Source organism: Sprattus sprattus, assembly GCF_963457725.1.
Source record: "Sprattus sprattus genome assembly, chromosome: 4".
Taxonomy (NCBI): domain Eukaryota; kingdom Metazoa; phylum Chordata; class Actinopteri; order Clupeiformes; family Clupeidae; genus Sprattus; species Sprattus sprattus.
The window spans coordinates 5,515,863-5,536,318 of NC_137923.1; the positions used below are offsets into that span (position 1 = coordinate 5,515,863).

The 20,456-nt window shown below is 48.7% G+C and overlaps 2 protein-coding genes across 2 annotated transcripts in view; one reads left to right on the forward strand and one right to left on the reverse strand.

Annotated features, from left to right (window-relative positions):
• phlpp1 (PH domain and leucine rich repeat protein phosphatase 1) overlaps positions 1-11,026 on the forward strand; it is a 48,999-nt gene extending 37,973 nt beyond the window's left edge. The window contains exons 5-17 of the mRNA XM_080837196.1: positions 38-184; positions 563-790; positions 2,388-2,590; positions 3,286-3,346; positions 3,720-3,815; positions 5,065-5,220; positions 6,331-6,531; positions 6,717-6,879; positions 7,194-7,324; positions 7,479-7,595; positions 7,864-8,058; positions 8,485-8,713; positions 9,161-11,026. Coding sequence (XP_080693322.1) covers positions 38-184; positions 563-790; positions 2,388-2,590; positions 3,286-3,346; positions 3,720-3,815; positions 5,065-5,220; positions 6,331-6,531; positions 6,717-6,879; positions 7,194-7,324; positions 7,479-7,595; positions 7,864-8,058; positions 8,485-8,713; positions 9,161-10,774 — 3,541 coding nt within the window. The 3' untranslated portion in view covers positions 10,775-11,026. The remainder of the gene's footprint in view (positions 1-37; positions 185-562; positions 791-2,387; positions 2,591-3,285; positions 3,347-3,719; positions 3,816-5,064; positions 5,221-6,330; positions 6,532-6,716; positions 6,880-7,193; positions 7,325-7,478; positions 7,596-7,863; positions 8,059-8,484; positions 8,714-9,160) is intronic.
• A 2,042-nt stretch (positions 11,027-13,068) lies between these two features.
• On the reverse strand, positions 13,069-18,678 carry mep1bb (meprin A subunit beta b; the record flags this gene model as incomplete). Its single annotated transcript, XM_080837979.1, has 14 exons — positions 13,069-13,288; positions 13,667-13,775; positions 14,299-14,478; positions 14,689-15,159; positions 15,491-15,706; positions 16,146-16,298; positions 16,716-16,934; positions 17,131-17,309; positions 17,472-17,589; positions 17,906-17,984; positions 18,176-18,219; positions 18,303-18,347; positions 18,447-18,465; positions 18,613-18,678. The coding sequence occupies 14 exons, from the start codon at positions 18,676-18,678 to the stop codon at positions 13,069-13,071; spliced, it is 2,118 nt and encodes a 705-aa protein (XP_080694105.1).
• Between the last annotated feature and the right edge of the window lie 1,778 nt (positions 18,679-20,456).

Sequence of the window (20,456 nt, forward strand, 5' to 3'; positions counted from 1 at the left end):
CTCTCCCTCATGATTACCCTCTCTCTTTCTCTCTCAGGTTCACTCGATTACGGAGTCTCAACCTCTCCAACAACCACCTAGGCTCCTTTCCCCTGCCTATCTGCTCCATCTCCACCCTGACCGAGGTCAACCTCAGCTGCAACCTCCTCACGTCCGTCCACAGCGATGTGGGCGACATGCAAAAGTGAGTTTTTCACCCAAGGAAACGTTTGTTTGTGTCGCTACGATAAAGCTTTTGATCACCGTGTCGTGTTTTTTTTCTCAAGGCTTATTATGTGTTTACAGAGCATAGATAAGGCAGTTGTTGAGAGGATATGATGTTGATCTGTGATGGTGCGTTCCTGCGTGTGGAGCTGCACATGAGTGTTGACATGGACAGGGTGGAGGAGGAGGAGGAGGATCTGAAAATGGAATTCCCCTTTGCATTTTATCCGTCGTCACAGCCCTCCTCCACACACCAGACACCACTGCCCCCTGCAGGACTTAGGCTCAATCACAGCCACGCATTTTCATTTCTCACTTTCTTGTCCCCCCCCCCCCCCCCCCCCCCCTCCCCTTACAGTTTGCAGACCTTCCTGTTGGACGGGAACCTGCTGTCATCTCTGCCCAGCGAGCTGAGCTCCCTGCAGCGGCTCACCTACCTGGGCCTGTCCTTCAACGAGTTCCGGCAGGTTCCGGTGGTGCTGGAGCAGCTGGGCTCGGTGGAGCGCCTCTGCATGGCCGGCAACAACCTAAGCCAGCTCCCCCTACAGGCCTTCCGGCTGCTGCGCATCAAATACGTCGACCTGAGGTACGCACCACACACACAGGGAGGGAAGAGAGGGCGAGGATGGGAGGGAGGAACAGAGAGAGGGAGGGGGCAAAGGGAGGGAGAGTGCCGGAGATATGCGGTGGAAGGTTCTCGAGGTGCCTCCCAGCTGTTTAACTGTCAAAACATTCTAGCATCAAAATGTGCAGCATGAAATGCCCTCAATAAACTTGTGAAGCTGCTTGACTTCTATTTTTTTCAGCCTGGCCCAGCAGGAGCCCATAGTTTTTGAGGTAGACAGCAGTAGTGTGTTTTTTAAGAAAAAGTAGAGGCTGTTTGCTGGGTGAGCCAGTGTGTTCTAGAGTGCTCCAGTGCAACTTCACGCTGCCTCTAAACGAGGCCCACAGAGCTACGCTGTTCCCACTCCATCTGGGCCTCGCCCTCCAACCCACTTCATTCAGTGGAAGAGCAGCTGTTCAGAGTCAAGCCTCCCCTCCTCCTCCTCCTCCTCCTCCTCCTCTCTCTTTCTTTCTATCTTTCTCTCGGGGAACAACCGACAGAAGACCAAAGGAGTGAAATAGGACAGATGACCCCCACCACCACACCACACACACACTTGCGGAAAACCCTGACCCCTTGGGCCTTTCACCCCACAACTAGAACAAACAATCATTTGCCCAGTAGAACTTCAGCCTTTCAACCTTTTTCCTTTTTTTTTGTTTTCCTGGAAAAACTTGCTGGCCTCTGGATGACTTGCATTCTTGCTGAAGTTAATGCCTCACTCTCCCTGGCCAGGCAGACACAGTGTTGTCACGTTTTAGTTTGCCAGGATGAGGAAGAAGCCCATCCAGATGAGAGACACACGTGAGGGTAAGCTAGGCACAGGGAGGCAGTTTCCACTGACTTTTAATGCAGCGACAGGAACTACTGCACCCATCCCCGCACACACACAAACACACACACAAACACACACACACACACACACACACACACACACACACACACACACACTGTGAAAGCAGACCCCTTGCCCGTGCCATGACCCAGTCAATGTATGGCTCAGGTATCCTCTGTCCTGGAAGCAAAAGTTGTCCACTCAGCCATCTAGACGATTCATACTGATACTCTGCCAGCGCTTCCAGGCAGAATGTAAAGCTGGTCATGGAGGTCACAGAGGAGAAGGGCTACGTCTGCGTCTCAAACCTCAGACAGCACTTTTTCTCGGACAGCGTTTCCAGTGCCTTCCATCAGAGATAAACTCTCAGGGTGTCAGATTGAGGGGGGGGGGTGATTAGTGCGGTGCTGTGCCCTGAGCGGTCCAGTGCCAGAGCCCCTTCGGCCGGCAGCAGGGCTGAGAGCGTCAGGCAGCGAGTCTCCTCCGTGCAGAGAGAGCTCGGCTGCACCGACAGGATCGATACAGATTAGGTAGCGCCCTCCTCATTCCGTCCTGTAAACACCGGGAGCAAATCAGGCTTGTTGCGGATGACTGCATTCTGTGGTTTAGCTGACCTCCACTGTCTCCGCTTTCTCTCTGTCTCCATCCACCTAAACAAACACACACACACACACACACACTATCTCCCTTACACTCACACACAAACACCCTCACACTCACTCAAATACACACACACATACACAGGCTGAACAAGATCTCCAGGCTGGTTCCGGACGAGCCGGACTTCCTGCGGCATGTGATCCAGCTGGACCTGCGGGACAACGGGCTGACGGAGCTGGACGCCTCCCTCTTCCCACGGCTGGAGGTGCTGCACTGCGAGAGGAACCGCCTCAGCAGCCTGCGCGTCAAAGGCTGCCAGCTCAAGGGCCTCTATGCAGCCCATAACGGTGAGACGCCAGCCACTCACCCCTGGACACAAGAGCCTAGTCACTCCCAACACTCCAGGACCTTTCATCTCTCTCTCTCTGTCTCTCTCTCTTTCCCTCTCTCTCTCTGTCTCTCATGATTACTCACTCTCTCTCTCTCTCTCTCTCTCTCTCTCTCTCTCTCTCTAATGATTACTCTCTCTCTCTCCCTCTCTCTCATGATTTCTCTCTCTCTCTATCTGTCTCTCATGATTACTCTCTCTCTCTTTCCCTCTCTCTCTCTCATGATTACTCTCTCTCTCTCTCTCTCTCTCTCTCTAATGATTACTCTCTCCCTCTCTCTCTCTCTCTCTCTCTCCCTCTCTCTCTTATGATTACTCTCTCTCTCTCTCTGTCTCTCATGAGGTCTCCCTTCCCTCTCTCTCTCATGATTTTTCTCTCATTCTCTGTCTCTCTAACTCCATCTGTCTGCTCTTTCTCTGTCTAGCTCATCTTTATCTCCGTCTCATCCACTTGTCTGTCTCTCCCAGCCTGTGTTGTTATACTCTGGGTATTGGTTCTACGTGAAGTACTGTTACTTACTGTGCCCTTCCTGGGGCATGGTCTCATGTTGTACTTCCTGTCTGAGTGTGGCGTTCCAGTCTGGGCTTCTGGATTGTTCTGGGTGAAACCTGAGCTTGCGTCTGAACGGGCCGTTCTTTTGTCTTCCTCCACAGAGCTTCGCGAGCTGGAGATCAGCCCGGCTGCCACCAATCTTACCTACATGGACATCTCGAGGTGGGTAGACACATACACACACACACACACACACTCACACACACACACACACACACACACACACACACACACACAGACAAGAAAGTGTACTTCCAGAAACATGCATGGACGTACACCATTAGTGGCACAGCCTCACACACACACACACAGATGTTTCTATAATATTTCTTGTCAAATGTATCATTTTAGTTTCCACTCTACTTTCCAGTATACAGCCATTTTATGGAAAAAAACGTGTTCTATTTTCTTGTGGTGGTATAGAAAACAGAAACGGCTAATATAACCACACTTCCCAATTTCTCCTTCTCCCTCTCTCTGTCTCCTCTCTCTTCTCCCTTCTCTCTTTCCCTTCTCTTTTCTGTGTGCTCTGTAGGAACTGCATGGAGAGCTTGCCTGAGTGGTTGTGTGAGAGTAAGAAACTGGAGGTCCTGGACATCAGCCACAACCACATCAAAGAGCTGCCCCCATGGTGAGCCCCTGCCCCTCTCGACACCCTGAGAAAGGCACTGCCTCGTCCTATGGATCACATAAGGGCTCAACATGGCTCTGTGAATATAAGGAACACATGCCTCAGATATTCCACAGGAAAATCTCATATCAGGTTCTCCCAAATGGTGTAGGACAATTTTATAGCAGGGTAGACTGTGTCTTCTATCACTTAAACTGTGTGAGTTGTCACGGTCCTGTGTCTCCTCATTGCACACAGCACTGCAATTACAATCATACAATACAATAATCATACAATAAGGTAATCTCTCAAAACAGATAACAGAAAAAAAACTGTGTCTGTGTGTCTGTGTGTCTGTGTGTCTGTGTGTCTGTGTGTGTGTGTGTGTGTGTGTGTGTGTGTGTGTGTGTGTGTGTGTGTGTGTGTGTGTGTGTGTGTAAAAGAGGGACTCTTCTCCTTCAGGGACACTGATCCCGGCCTGTGTAGAGCACCATAAATCACACTGATGGCCTGTCTGCGCTCATCAGTCTCCTCTGACTCGCATTCCCTCTCAGAAGGTCACCCCCCCCTCCTCCCTCCCTTCTCTCCATCCTTCTCTGTGTATACAGAACATCACTCCCAACCCGCTGCTCATCTCTCAACGTCATCAGCCATATTTCCATTTCTCTCCATCTACATCTGTTCTCCTCTCTCCTCTGTCCGTCTGTCCTTCTGTCACTCTCTCCATCTGTCTGTCTCTCTTTCTCTATCTCTCTATCTCTCTCTCTTTCTCTCTGTCTCTCTGCCACGCCACCGATCTATTTTTTGCCCACATCATGTCAGAATGATGAATCTGAGCTAAAGACATCACTGAGGGTGCCAGCGATTTCACTCCATCTCGTGACCTCCGTTGTGACCCACTTAAGCTCTCCATCTCTCACTGGGCTCAGCAGCCCCACAGCTCTCTTCAGGGCCCGGAGAGAGACCCAGAAGAAGGAGACGGAGAGGAAGCGACGGGGCCAGAGAGAGTCAAATCTGTGTCGCTCCACTCATCCATCTCTGCGTGTGTTAGTGTGTCTGAGCTTAGGAGCCTCAGCTGGGCATTACTGCTGGATACCCCCCCCCCCCCCCCCCAAGGTTATCTATCAGATAGGGAGGGATCACCGGGATCGGGACTTCTGTGTCTAACTTGGCTATAATCCTTTATATCTAAATAATCCTCAATAATCTTTCTCTCTCTCTCTCTCTCTCTCTCTCTCTCTCTCTCTCTCTCTCTCTCTGTCTGTCTCAGGTTGTTGTGTAGTGGCAGTCTGAGGAAGCTGCTGACAGGTCACAACCAGCTGCAGAGGCTGCCTGACCGTGTGGAGCGCCCCCTTCTGGAGGTGCTGGATGTGCAGCACAACCAGCTGCAGGAGCTGCCCTGCAACCTCTTCCTCAAGTCTGACAGGTAGGATAAACTACAGCCCCAGACACACACACACACACACACACACACAACGGAAGGCGTTTACAGACAGTTGTGTTTGCTCTGTGCGGAAGTTCTGTTTTCACGGGCTTGTGCACTCAAGGGACCACTCAAAGCACTTGGATTGTCTCCCATGCAAGTCTATGAGGACAGATGGGCCAGAATACAGACACGCACTATCTGACCTGATCCTGAAGTGAAATGTATGCCAGTGGTCAGCGCTCAGGCACTGCTGCTTAGTGCCCGAGTCAGACAGGTTTTTCTAGGCCAGTGCTGTCGGGATGGATTTTGAATGGGAAGACAGGAGAGGGATATCCTGCAATCTTCACTAGGCTGAGCCACAACAGCACAGCACAGCACAGCACAGACAGCCTCAAGGGGAACAACCAGCAACAACACACTTATACGTACTGCACATTTCTCTCCATCTCTGTCTGTCTCTCCCTCTCTCTCTCTGTCTAGTTTCTCGCTCTCTATCTCTCTCTCTCTCGCACTCTCTCTCGCACGTTCTCTCTCTCTCTCTCTCTCTCCCTCTCTGTTTCTGTCTGCTCCCTTCCCCTCTCTCCCCTCCCTCATCTTGCAGTCTTTGCTCGTTGACTCTCATTCCGTTTTCTCTCCCGCACTGGGGAGATCAGCTCAAAGACACTGAGAGACAGAGGAGGTCCTTAAGGGCTCCTACGAGGACAATGCTTGAGGCATCCAGAGGATTTGTGGTGCCCTTGCCTATCAATGCCATCACAATGTCAAAGAAGTGTTTATCGGCAGTAGTAAGACCTCAGTGAAGTTCAGTAGTGGACACTAAAACTGATCGCATGTGTCTTGCATAACGACGTTTATGCTTCATAGTAAAAGTACAGCTCTAAGCATCGTATTAAAAGCTTGGTCTTGGGAGAGCCACTGCTATAGCAAGGTGCTATGAACTCCCAAGGTCAAGGGGTTCGATACCCAGGAAGCACACATTGGTGAAGATGTGTATCTGTGCTGTAAGTTGCTGTGGTTAAAAGGATTTGCTAAGTGAATGAGGAATGTAACTCTGCTCCTTTTCCCCTGCCGGGTTCATGAATGACCTCTGGTGTTTGTCGTCGTCTCCAGTTTAAGGTGCCTGAATGCGTCAGCCAATAAGCTTGAGAGCCTGCCCCCCTCCAGCCTATCGGAGGAGAGCCGCAGCATCTTGCAGGAGCTGTACCTCACCAACAACCACCTGACCGACAAGTGTGTGCCTCTGCTCACCGGCCACACACACTTACGAGTGCTGCACATGGCGTTCAACCACCTGCAGACCTTCCCCGCCAGGTAAACACACACACACACACACACACACACACACACACACACACACACACAGTGTCTTTGTTTACTTGTCTCTGGGCAGGTCCCTTTTTTCGTGGCACAACCTTTTGTGGCATACAGAGCAAGAGACCTGTCTAAGTGTCTCTCTCTCTTTCTCTCTTTCTCTCTCTCTCTCTGCCTCACTGCAGTAAAATGGCCAAACTGGAGGAGCTGGAGGAGGTGGACCTGAGTGGGAACAGGCTGAAGGCCGTGCCCACTACCATCATGAACTGCCGGCGCATGCACACACTCATCGCCCACTCCAACAGCATCGAGGTCTTCCCTGAAGTCATGCAGCTCATAGACATGAAGGTCAGCCATTCACTTCAGAACACACACAGACCACACAAGCCAACGCACACACACACACACACAGACACACACACACACACACACACACTAGGGCACAGGGTCAGTAGACTCTCTGACACACAAACTACTCTCTAGCAGACAGTGTGGAGTCGTCCTCACACAGCACTTTCACGTTCACTTCCTCTTTACATTGCTGCTCAGTGAGCATTCGTGACAGACTTAAAGGAATTGAAACATGCTCATGCTGTCATTTTCTGCTTGTGTGTGTGTGTGTGTGTGTGTGTGTGTGTGTGTGTGTTCATGTGTGTGTGTAGTGTGTGGATCTGAGCTGTAATGAGCTGAGTGAGATCACGCTTCCTGAGAATCTGCCTCCTAAACTCCAAGAGCTTGACCTGACGGGCAACCCACGTCTCAACCTTGACCACAAGACTCTGGAGCAACTCAAGTACGTGTGTGCCTCTCTCTGTCTGTCTCTGTCTGTCTGTCTGTGTGTGTCTGTGTGTCTGTGTGTCTGTGTGTGTGTTTGTATGAGGATTTCTCCATATCACAATCCCACACAGATTTCTGCAATTCTCAAGTTTCTCTCTCTCCGTCTGCAGCAACATCCGGTGTTTCCGTATTGACCCACCCCCTACCACCTTCTCAGCCAATGAGGCTTCAGGGGGGCCGGCTGTTTGGAGCCATGGATACACAGAGGCTTCAGGAGTCAAAAACAAGTAAGGGACCCCCAGCACGCACACATACACACCTGTAGACAGCTTGTCATGACCTTAGAATAGCACACACCGCTGTTTTTATTCTACTTACATTACTTATTTCTATTTTTATTAGATATAATATTTCCTCTACCTCCATCTTCTGATTCTAAATATTGCCATAATCTTTCTCCACCACTTACGATGTCTTGTATGTTGTTTACTAAGAGCATATGGAGTAACTGGTGAGCTTGGCCGTGTAAACAAACGTCTCTTGTGTTTATCTCAGGCTGTGTGTGGCGGCGTTGTCAGTGAACAGCTTCTGTGGCAACCGGGAGGCGCTGTACGGGGTGTTCGACGGGGACCGGAACGTGGAGGTGCCCTACCTGCTGCAGTGCACCATGAACGACATCCTGGCCGAGGAGCTGCACAAGACCAAGAGTGAGGAGGACTACATGACCAACACCTTCCTGGTCATGCAGAGGTAGGCATGCCAGACGCCGCCACCACTTGTCCCACAACCATCTGTTTTTACATGCCAGTATACTGTTAACAGAACACAGACAAACAATACTATATCGCTGTTATTTCACACCATCCAGAATCACACTCGTCATGTCAGGGAAAGTGCCCAGAGAGCATAGAACTGTACAGTTAGATGTGGTGTCAGTTTGTGAAGTGTGTGTGCGGTGGGTGAGGTCACCTTGACTCCCAGCTGGAGGAGGCGCAGGACTAGGACAACAGGCAGCCTCACACTGCTGCTTCACATTCAGCTGCTGAGCTTTAGTAATAACTTTCTCCCTCTGTGTGTGTGTGTGTGTGTGTGTGTGTGTGTGTGTGTGTGTGTGTGTGTGTGTGTGTGTGTGTGTGTGTGTGTGTGTGTGTGTGTGTGCTCGCGTGTGTTTAACAGGAAACTGGGCACGGCGGGCCAGAAGCTGGGTGGCTCGGCAGCGCTTTGCCACATTCGGCACGACCCCACCGACCCGGCCGGCTGCTTCACGCTCACCGCCGCCAACGTTGGCAAGTGCCAGGCCATCCTGTGCCGCGACGGCAAGCCCCTGGCCCTCTCCCTCCTCCACAACATCAGTATGCCCGAGGAGTACAACCGCATCCGCCAGAACAAGGCCATCATCACAGAGGTACAGAAGGGTTATGAAGAGAATGAAAACAGGGTTGAGAAAGAGAGATAGAGAGTCATAATAGAGAGAAAGAGTTAGACTGGGGCAGAGAAGGCAAGAAAGAGAGGGGAGAGAAAGAGAGAGAATGTGGAAGGGGGAGATGAAAGATCTATTTTATTGACCTTGTGACTCATGGACTGAATCACCTCAGTGGGCACAATGGGCATGCCAATAGCACTTCTGTGAGGGAGCTAGGAGAGAGCGGAAGCTGTCAGTACCACTGATAGTGTGGCGTGAACATAGTGTGAGAATAGGTGTTTCATTTCCTCTACGTGCGTGTGCGTGTGTGTGTGTGTGTGTGTGTGTGTGTGTGTGAGTGTGTGTGTGTGTGTGTGTGTGTGTGTGTGTGAGAGAGAGAGTCAGAGTTGTCAGATCCACTCATTCCTGTGTCTTTCTGCCTCTCTCCAGGACAACAAGGTGAATGGTGTGACGGACTCCACGCGCATCATGGGCTACTCCTTCCTGTACCCGTCGGTGTTGCCGCGGCCTCACGTGCACACGCTGCCACTCACGCCGCAGGACGAGTTCTTCGTGCTGGGAAGCCGGGGCCTGTGGGACACCATAGAGCCGGCCGAGGCCGTGGAGGCCATACGCAACGTGCCGGACGCGCTGGCCGCCGCCAAGAAGCTGTGCACGCTGGCGCAGGGCTACGGCTGCACCGACAGCCTGAGTGCCGTGGTGGTGCGCCTGAGTATCAGCGAGGACTGCTGCTGCTGCTGCTGCTCCGCCGTGCTGCCCCACCCGGGAGGGGGCGGCCAGCACCACCACCCCCAGCCGCCCCCCAGCCCGGGCCTCTACCCGCCGGGCGCAGGCGGCCACCACGCCATGCCCCAGCCGTCCTCGGGCAGCGAGCTGAGCAGCGAGGTGAGCACGTCGGAGATGAGTTCGGAGGTGGGCTCCACCGCCTCGTCGGATGAGCCGCCGCTGTCGCTGCTGCTGCCCGACGCCCACCTGCTGCCGCCACACCTGCAGCCGGGCGGGGCGCTGCACCTGTCCGGGCACGGCCACGGCTCCATCGGAGGAGGAGGAGGAGGAGGAAGCCAGACGCGGGCCGAGCTGCTGGCTCCTCCGCGGGGCGTCTGCGCGCTGCACCCGACCTGCCTGCCCGCAGCCTTCCAGCGGCAGCTCTCCAGCGCCACCTTCTGCAGCGCCGCCGCGCTCTCCGACAACGCCCTGGACAGCGAGGACGAGGAGCCCATCGCTGGCGTCTTCTCCAACGGCAGCCGCGTAGAGGTGGAGGCCGACGTGCACTGCCGCAGCCACGGCAGCCCCACGGCTAATGCTAACGCTAGCCCTGTTAACGCCACCGCTGCTGTTGATGATGATGATGATGAGGAGGATGATGATGATGATGATGAGGAAGAAGAGGATGAGGAGGATGATGATTATTCTGCTGATGCTTCTGTCACTGAAGAGCCCACCAGAGCTGCCCCTGACTGCTCCACCACCACCACAGACACCGGAGCACCAGAGGTGCCTTGCACACAGCCCTGGGCCAAGGAGACAGTTGTCACAGAGATTGCTGCTGCCGCCGCCACCTTAGCTGTCCCTCCACCCTCTGCCCCGGAGGTCCTGGAGGAGGCGTCCGAAACCACAGCACAGGGGGAGCCGGAGAACGGCACAGAGAGGGAGCAGGAAAGTAGCCAGGCCAGAGTGGTGACAGCAGCAGCAGCGGCAGCGACAGAGAGAGAGAAGGGAGGAGGACCGGCTGCTGCAGGAGGAGGAGGAGGAGGAGGAGGAGGAGGGGCGGAGCATGTGAAGACGCTGGGCCGTCGGCGTGGCAACGGCTCGGTGGCGCCACAGGAGCGCAGCCACAACCTGATCGAAGTGGCAGCCGAGGCGCCGAACCGCAAGCAGGGGGGCTACTTCACGGCCCCCGCCCAGCCCGACCCCGACGACCAGTTCATCATCCCGCCCGAGCTGGAGGAGGAGGTGAAGGAGATCATGAAGCAGCACCAGCAGGAGCAGCAGAGGCCCGCCGGCAGCGAGCAGCCCAGCGACTACTACGACACGCCACTCTGACTCTCGCACAGACACACACATAGTACACACACACACACACACACAGCATGGTGAGCTGTGTAAAACACATGCTTTACACCGTTGTGAGATGTGAAATGCACACACTGATGAGCTCATACTTACTGTTATAACACACTCACACACTGAGCACTTTTTTCCCTTGCATTCATGCGCACGCCTCAAACTGCTGACTCGCACACACACACACACACACAGATCTAAGGTGTTACACCACCACGCTGAAATCTTACACACAAACACAAAAACACGCATTTGCATTGATTTAGCAATCAAGTTGCATTTAGTACCACTTTGAAAGATATTGTGCGCAACCAAACATTCCACAAGAAAGGAAACACACACACACACACACACACACACACACACACACACACACACTAGATCAGCCAGGACACTGCGCCCAACTACACTCTGAGTCCACAGAAAGACCACAGCACTGGAGAACCTCGCAAGCTAGCAGCCAATTAGATGCAAGAGTCCACTTCCTTTGAAGTGACGAGGGGAGTATACGAAAACCCTTTAAAAGACTACAAGCCCCAGAGTGACCTGCACACTGCTGTGCCTCACCCTTTAAACGAATAGAGCAGCTCACTACTGACCACATCACATGACTGTCACCACCTATTTCCACTGGCCGACAGACATCTCTAGCAGTCAACACTAGTCTCAGCATTACTCCCTTCACCAGGCTTTCCTTTTTATTTTTATTTTAATTTTTTTATCATTTCGTTCTTTTTTTTTTTTATCAACCATATCGTTCAACACGAGGAAAGCAGACTGACTTTTAACAGCAAAAAAAGAAGAAAGAAACAAAAAAAAAAGAAGAAACAGGAATAAAAAATCTACAGAATCTTTTTATGATGCATAAAATTGTGTTTGTATGGTACACGTCTGTAATACCACGCTTAACTGTTGCAGATAGGGCACTTAAATGATACTGTATTTCAGTAAATTCTGGCTTTGGGCCTGTAAAAAGAACATAGAAATTTAGTAGAAATTTGAAAGACTAACTCCTAGGAGTTGTTTACTCTTTATGGTGACCTAGTCACTTCTTACTAATCTTCTCTGAGAGAAATGGTGATTTTTTTCCAATGATTGTAAATAAGACATTGTATACTGATGCTTTTTAAAGGAACTGTGTGCGTCCGTGACAAGCCTCACCCTTTCTTGTATGCGTTCAGTCTCACACACAGCCACATGTTAAACTGACACTACATTCACACAGACTCACACACACACACACACACACACCCACACACACACACACACACACACACATTCATGCACCGCCAAATGGCATGTAGACATCTGGTTCAGTTGGGTCCCTACCACTGACCTTCCTCTCACACACACACACACACACACACACACACACAAGGAAACAGTTTCATCTCTCCTTATCCTCTTGTCACCAGCATGACTGTGTCAAGTCCAGTAATGCAAACCAGTTGATCTTTAAGGAATTGTACTCAAGCATACCACACACAAAAGTTCCTGTATTTGTTATAATAAATTCTAAATTTATGATGATAAGACAGAAGTCCCTCTGGTTGTTTCTTCTTGCCCCGACCTCCCCTATGACTGGATATGATCCCTGAGTATGCCTGACCATAAACTGAGAGTCCATGTTAGCCCATTTTTTTCTCTAAGCAAGAGTACAGTACCTGAAGAATGATTTGAATAATACACTGAGACACAGTATATTATAACATTTCAATATTTAGGAGTTTTTGGCTGGCCATTTTTTTATTCTTATGCTGGGCAAATTGAGATGACTGTCATCCAGTCCAAACCCATATTGTTGTAATTGTCCTAAGATATAAGTCAGTGTTGAAAAAAACGTTTTTAGATTATATCACTGATCGAGAGGCAGAGATGCAGAATCCCTGTTTCAGGAATGATTAAACAAAATGTGACCAGCAAATCATTAAGCTTTGGTTTATTAATTACCAACAGCACAGCGAATACAGCAAGCATCCATCAGAGAGCATGTTGGTTCAAACATATCCTTTAGTTGATGAAAGAAACTGATTAAAAAAGGCTTCTTCATTATGATTATCATGATTAATAATTATATAATAACATAAATTATGTATTATATTACTGAATATTAGTATTAGAAAGGCACAATCTAATCCAAGGATGATATCAACTGGAAACCTTGAATGACTTTATCCCGAAGAGATGCCTGTTGGTGAGTGCCATAAATATTACTGTATTAACTTGTGAATACTCCTCTCAGTGGTGGGGTTCATGTGACGTGGCCGAGGCCGTTAAAAACTCTCAGTCTTGATGTCCTCCATAGGCATAGTTCTAGAGTCTAGCTTCTTCTTGTACTTCTTCTTCACACACAGCACACTCACCACCGTCACGATCAGCATGCCAGCCAGGACACCCACCCCGGCATACACGGCCATCAACACTTGGTCCTGACTGGAGCCTCTGAACTGACACCTCTCCCCGTAGTACCACCAGTCACCACTGGAGGCACACCTGACAGAAGAGACACCTGTTAGTTGCCACTGTGAAACAGCACTTTTTGAGGGGCACCAGTAGAGAGAGATTAGTTGGCTCATTTAATCTACCAAATAATTACACTCTAAATCTTTTCACACCATCCTTAAAAGGTAATTATTAACTGAGGCTACTATTGGTATATTGGTATGAAAACAATTGTGACATGAGCTGATTTTCAAATTTTGGAATGGCAGTAGAGGGAAGGCAGACAGAAAAGAAAACCGCTCGATGATACATTTCCCTAGCAGTATGTTATGGAACAAACTGGTAGGTTTGTCGCCACTGACACACACAGACAACTAATACATCCATCTAATCTGCAGGAGTAAGGGATAGACCGTATGGGTAGCCTACCTGCAGGCTGGTGTTTCAGGACCCTCGACCACACAGATCCCTTCATTCTCACAATTGAATTGATCACAAGGATTGGGAACTGGCTTAGATGGCACCAGGTGAGACACATCTGTCGCAAGGAGAGAATAATCAGGCAGTACAGTGACAGTGGAAAGTTCCTACATCCTCTGTTATCATAGAGCATCAGAGTGTCAAATACCACAGCTGATACCAAAACGCATTACTCCATCCATATTGTGGCGTGTCAGGGAACTTCTGAGCCAGAGACTGTTGCATAGACCCCCAGCATGCATTATGTTTTGTGCTGTTGTGTTGTTTGTGTTGTTGTCAGGTTGTGTATCCCTTGTGAATCTCTTTTGTGTGTGTGATTGTTTATCATTTCATCTGTGAGTTATGCTGCTTCATGCCAGTGTTAGTTTTACGTCGTCTGTCCACCATCAAAGTCATCATCACTATGAAATATGCCCTACCCTCCTGTCTGACCACTCTCACAGGTGTTTTTCTTGCGTGTGGCTTTCAGAATAAAAGTCTTCTGGCCAAAGCGACAGCACCGCTCGCTGCTGACTCGTCACTTCAGAAGAACCCAACGATGCCTAAGTGTGATGTGTGAGGGGCGGTGATTGATCACTAACCCTCCATGGTGAGCAGGAAGATGGCGTCCCCGCCCTTGAGGAAGTCTCGGCTGCGAGCCCTGGCCTGGGTCAGGTACACCGGGGTCCCGGCTCCTGGTCCCCGGTAGTACTTGGTCCCATCTGCGTCTGACACCTGGATCCCCGATTTGCGGGGGTCATCCCAAACCGGCATGTTTGATCCTGAGATGAGAAAAAAGGAGAATGATGTGCTGACACCTAGAGCCTGCCAGATCAAGACTGCTTCCGGAGTAGTTTCATTCTGGATCCCTTCTAAGCGTGCGGTGTGGTACACACAAATACCACGAATCGGCACTTTTGAGACTGAGCCCTGGTTCGAGCGTTTCAAAGTGTTCGTCAAGGAAGCTGAGCTGACACAAGATGTAGCCTTACCCTCTAAAGTAGCCGTAGGGTCTGCGGTGACACTCCTCTGGTTGGACATGCGTCGGCGGATGTCTGCGTTCTGGTCCATCAGCATCATGGTCATCTGTTTCCAGGGGCAGGGCCACATTAGGCCAGCGTCAGTGGCGTCGTCCCCAGACACCAAGTGTGCGTAGGCCCCCAGCTCCCCTGGGTAGTCTGCCTTGCCATTGGGGTAAAGACCCATCTGGAAGGTGTAGCCCTCTTTGGACTTGAAGCGGGGGCTGTAGATGGTAGAGCCTTGTGGGGTGTCCGACATGACCTTGTCGAAGTTCTTGATGCGCCACACATGCTCAGGGCATGTGGTCTCTGAGAGGTTGATGTCGTCCAGGGAGAGGCCTCCCGTGGATGGGCCAGAGCCTTTGGTGCCCGTGAAGACCACACGGAACTTTTTAGAGACGTCCAAGCTCACATGATGGATTTGCCATATCTCCTCAGGAGGCCCTGAAAAAAAAAAGCAACACTACTGCTGCAGTCATTGATACAACTCAGTTGTCATTAGTATTAAGTACACAGACTTAAATGTGACTGTGACTATGAAGTAAGGTGTCTGTGCTTTGGTCAATCATTTTGTCTGGCTTAGGCAAGGTCTGTGTATTTCAATATAGTAGTTGCATTCTCATACCACTAGGTGGAGTCATGGTCAAGTCTAATTATGTTACCCATCCCCAGGAGTGAAGAAATGATATTCTGTTTTGTAGCACTAGGAAGCAGCATAGGCATAGCCCATAAACTATATGGACATGTAGTGCTATAACTAGCACTGTTGTCTCACCAGTGACTGTTTGAATCAGCCGCAGTGTTCCATTGGGGTTAGATGTGTCGTACTCCCGCACCCAGATGCTCAGCTCATCAGTTATGTGTCCACTGTTGTAGTGGAAGAACTGCAGACACTGGAAACCTCTCTTCGGGTAGAGCAGTCGGCTCTCCAGAAAAGCCTTGTCGCCCTGATTTCCTGATGCAGTGCTGAAGTGCATGAAATATCCCATGCCTGGACACAGGACGGGGGGGGTGCATCAAATTTCAACACAAGCTTTAACAGACATAACTGTGTACTATGGTAAGTGGCCATATTGCATTGGTTTGTGCTACACACTTAATAAAATAGCTGTTTTTGTGTGTGTTTGTTTTTCAGTCCTCACTAATCCTTCGTTTAGTTCCCTGCTAGCTGGGCCCCTTCCAGAAGGGTCTCTGTGTGAGGGTGACCTTGCTTTGGCTCCCTCCGCCACATTACCACAGTGCTGAGTGGACAGCGGGCCCAATCTCCTGCACTCCATAGCTCACTGGCACAGCGCCACAGGACTGGGACCAACCCCTAATCTTTCTCCAGAAAGTCAGCACTGACATACTTCCTGTTTGTTTGTGTGTGTTTGTGTCATCGGTGTGTGTGTTTGTGTGTGATTGTGTGTGTTTGTGTGTGTGTGTGTTACCTGTGCACTTTCCCATGTTGGAGTAGTCCGTGGCAGGCCTGCCGCTTGCTGAGGTGACCCGCAGCCAGTCGGCCTGGTCTCCCGGACCCTGGATCATGCCACAGATATTCTCCCGCTCAAAGTCACAGGTGTCCAGGAATGTGGAGGAGCCAGCTATTTAGCAGGAAAAGGCTTTGTTAGCTGGTATAGTGCACTTGAATGTGAGCACAAACACACACACACACACACACACACACACACACACACACACACACACACACACACACACACACACACACAGACTTTGAACAACCATAAATCCCAGACCTTCAACTACCTGACCCTGAGGGGTAATCTACCGCAAAACATTCTGTTTTATCACCCATGCAGAAAAATCTAATATAGAAAAAATACTTTATTTATAGATGCTAAATTAAAGGTTGTAAAATGTTTAAAGCAAGTGCCTTCACTTGCTTCATTTTTGCTGGAACACCTCTTGTCTTGCAACAATTAACCAATGTTGTTTATGTTAAATTTAACTAATCATCGTTAGTGCATTTGATTAGATTATTGTTATGGAAAGTCCCTTACAGCAGTTGTACAGTGTCCGAAGCTTTAGAAGGTCATTGTCGCTGAACTCCATGCGTTGGCCTATCACGTCGCTGAAGGCAGGGATTTTGGTGACGATGGTGGGTTCAGTGCCGTTACGGAAGGCGTTTTTACTGTAATGCATCATGGAGCCATAATCGTAGGGCACGTTAAGAGCACTGGATGTAGTGTCATCGTATGTGTTGAAGTTGTGCTCCCTTCCTGCAAAGCATTATAAGATGGTATTATAACATAATTATGAGATGCATAACTTGTTAAGGGACAGTTATGGTAAACAATGATATGAATGAACAACACCAATATAAGTATCCCTGAGGAGGTGTTGGCAGTGTACACTCTTTGACACAAATTACATAAACACGTCTTGCACAATGCCCCTAGATGTCACAAAGGTTACCCTCAGAGATACGGTCCCACATGATGTTGACGTAGTCATCACGGTCGGAGCGGGACTGCTCGTGCCAGAAGCCCAGAGCATGGAGGAACTCGTGCTCTATGGTGGCGATGCGGTCGCAGCCACTCCCGATGGACAGCCGCTGTTTACCCACATGCCGGTTTCCCACTGAGGAGAAGCATCTAGATAAAGAGGGTATCATCAAAGGGGGCTTCTCTGTACAGAGGCCGTCATTGATTTTGATTTGTACCTTCAGCTGAATTATTCAGTTCTCCTGATTTCACATCCTACAACATCTTTTAAATGAGGACTCAGGCACCTCTATTCAAGGCTCACGGCCTTACCCGCCGCCTTTAAACACGGAGATGTAGTTATTCTCCCCTGTCCACGGTTTGAAGTCAATGCACGTCTTCAGCCTGTATTGTTCAAAGGCCTTTAGGATCACACCTTTCGCATTGATTTCTGTTGAAGAAAATGTATTTTGAAATAACACAGCGCCATTAAGATGCAGAAAGAGATTGAAGTCAGTGAATCTTATCTCAGGCTAATCTGGTGACCTTTCAGACCATGACACTGACTGTTTTGAAGTTGTTTTATCGTGCACATGCGGTCACACAGTTCTCCGTACACTGGATAGTGAAGTGTGCACAGTTAATTGCTGATATGGCATGGGCATTCTGAACAATACATGTTGGCAAGTCATGCAAGATGAGTGCCTGCTGTCTCCAGTTCCTACATTACTGCCTGTGGGACTGTGGTATAACACATCTAAACTCACCAAGATCGTCTTCAAAGTAGTATGGGACAGTTCTTGGCCACCTGTATTGGTCTCCTATTATGGAATTCCTCGACTCAGTCTACAGCAGTCATCATGAGGGAAAATAAATTACATGAAGACCATGTATGAACATAGCATTCTTGATAATGATATAGTTACTCGCTCATGATTATCAGGTTATGGTGGCAATTAGTTTTAATAGGTAACAAAACTTAAAATATTTTTTATCGTTGATGTATTACTTGGATATAATAACTCAACAACACTTACCTTCTCCATCCAAATGTCCCCTTCCAGGAGATCTAAGCCTGCCTCTGTGAAATATACAACCCATTACACATACGGACACACAGAATGTGTGAACAGACACAAGTGTGAGGGTGAACTTTGTTCCCACCTTCATTGATTTCAAAAATATCCTTCCCATCATCCACGTCCAGCTCTGGAAGAAAATGTTGAAAACATTCTTAATGCAGTACTGCAGGGAAAAAGTTAAAATTAATTTGTCTGTTTTATACTCAGATATTACAAGCGCTCTCACCTATGACTTGTGATGTAGGCTGACAACAACAGGAAGGAAAAGGAAGATGTTTATTTAAAAGAACAATTAAAAAACACAAGCATGACATGATTGATACTTTCTTTCAAATTAAAAACTTTTCTATTGCATTTGACTGAAGCTGTAACTTAAAATGATACATTCTTACCATACAGACAACATCTGAAATGATGAAATGCAACAGAAGTAATGAGTATGTTTTTCCTCTCCCCATGTTGGCTGACTGTGAGCGTCCAGCTCATGGGACAAATGGACAGCTCTAGCCTGCCAGGTATGCCACAGCACAACATTAAGTTGTAAAAAGAACATAAAATCTAAAAAAGTGCAACACACATCTGATTGCACTGATATGGTGTGCATGTGGGTGTGTGCGTGCATGTGTGTGTGTGTGTGTGTGTGGGTGCATTTTAACAGATTAATCATTGATAGGACTAACATCTCTATGCTATGATTCAGTCTTGAATAATATTCAACCATGCGTCTAGATCGTATGTATAATCATACACTTGGAATTTGTCACCTAACAAAACACACACAAAAGCACCCTTTTCAACCTTTTTTCTAGCGCTGGCGTTTCACTTCCAGAGATATCAGAGATTATACACACCTCTTCACAAACCTCTTATTTAGAATGTTCATACAATTTCTGGACAAGGTCAACATCATCCATATAACCCAGGACAGGTTGAATATATTAGAGAATTCATTGTAAGGGCTATCAATACCCTTGGTAAGATCTTCTTGACTGGTAATTGAAAATGTGGTGCTTGCAGCTTGGGCTTTCACTGTTGGTTAGAAGGTTGCCATTTCCAGCAGTGTCCAGCTGTGCACCCCTGTTGTGCAGGCCAGTGTTCCCAGTGTTCCATGGGCTACGTGCACAAAAGGAGACAAGACTGTTTTAAGTTCTCCCAGTACTGTTTCATGGCTCCCCCAGACCACACTGACAATCAATAGCCTATCAGAAAGACTCCTCGACCTGACAATTACATCATCTTGTTGCCACTACAAAAACTGAACCCACCTCTGTTCAATGTTAGAGACAAACCTCAGCTGAGTGTTAAACAGTTAAATGAAGGGGACTGATGAACTGCAATGAGTTGCCATGTCACATACAGAGCACTTTAAAATGGCAAAGCTTGAGAAAGAACTAAAGTGAACTTTACACAGTGTTAACTGAGGTCCACTTTGAACCACAGGGTTACACATGCACCACCATCTGTAAATGTTGTGAATTAAGATCATTACAACTAAATGTTAATGGTTGACTGGTATCCGTGTGCACTGATTACAGAACTACAAGCTCAACTTGCTGGAAAGTTGACTAGCTACTTATCTCAACTTGAGGAAAACGATGATTATTCGATGATTGAAATGCAGAAAGGACAACATATCAGTAACTCAAAGAAAATGATACAGTTGTATTGCTCTCTTTAAACATGGCATCATACATCTTATCATACATGTGGAATTTGTATCTTGTAGTTGGAAAGGCATCTGATTGTATCTGCAGAATGCTTTATTTAAAAACATCATACACTCAGGGTCACATGTTGACGGCTATTCATTCCTTAGAAATGTAAATGGGTGTACCATCAGCTACACCGGTTAAACTGCATATTAAAGTGAATATCTAATCATCACTTGGCAGAAACTCAATGCATCATCTGATGAATCAATGTTGAATCTTGTTGAATCTATGCCACAAATAATTAAGGCTGAAGGCAAAAGAAGGTCCAACCTGGTACTAGCAAGGTGTACCTAATGAAGTGGCCGATGAGTGTATAATAGGGTCCCCTCTCTCTGACCATGCTCACAGCCTGCTCCCACACACAACCCTGTCTCCTCCAGAAGAAGACTAGGGTAGAGCACATCAGGCTTCATACCAGCCTCCTGAGCAGGATTAATACCACCGTTGTGAGAAATGAACATGTAGTTATTTGTGTGTGTTTGAGATAATCACCATATACTGTATATGTGCCTATGGTTTCAACC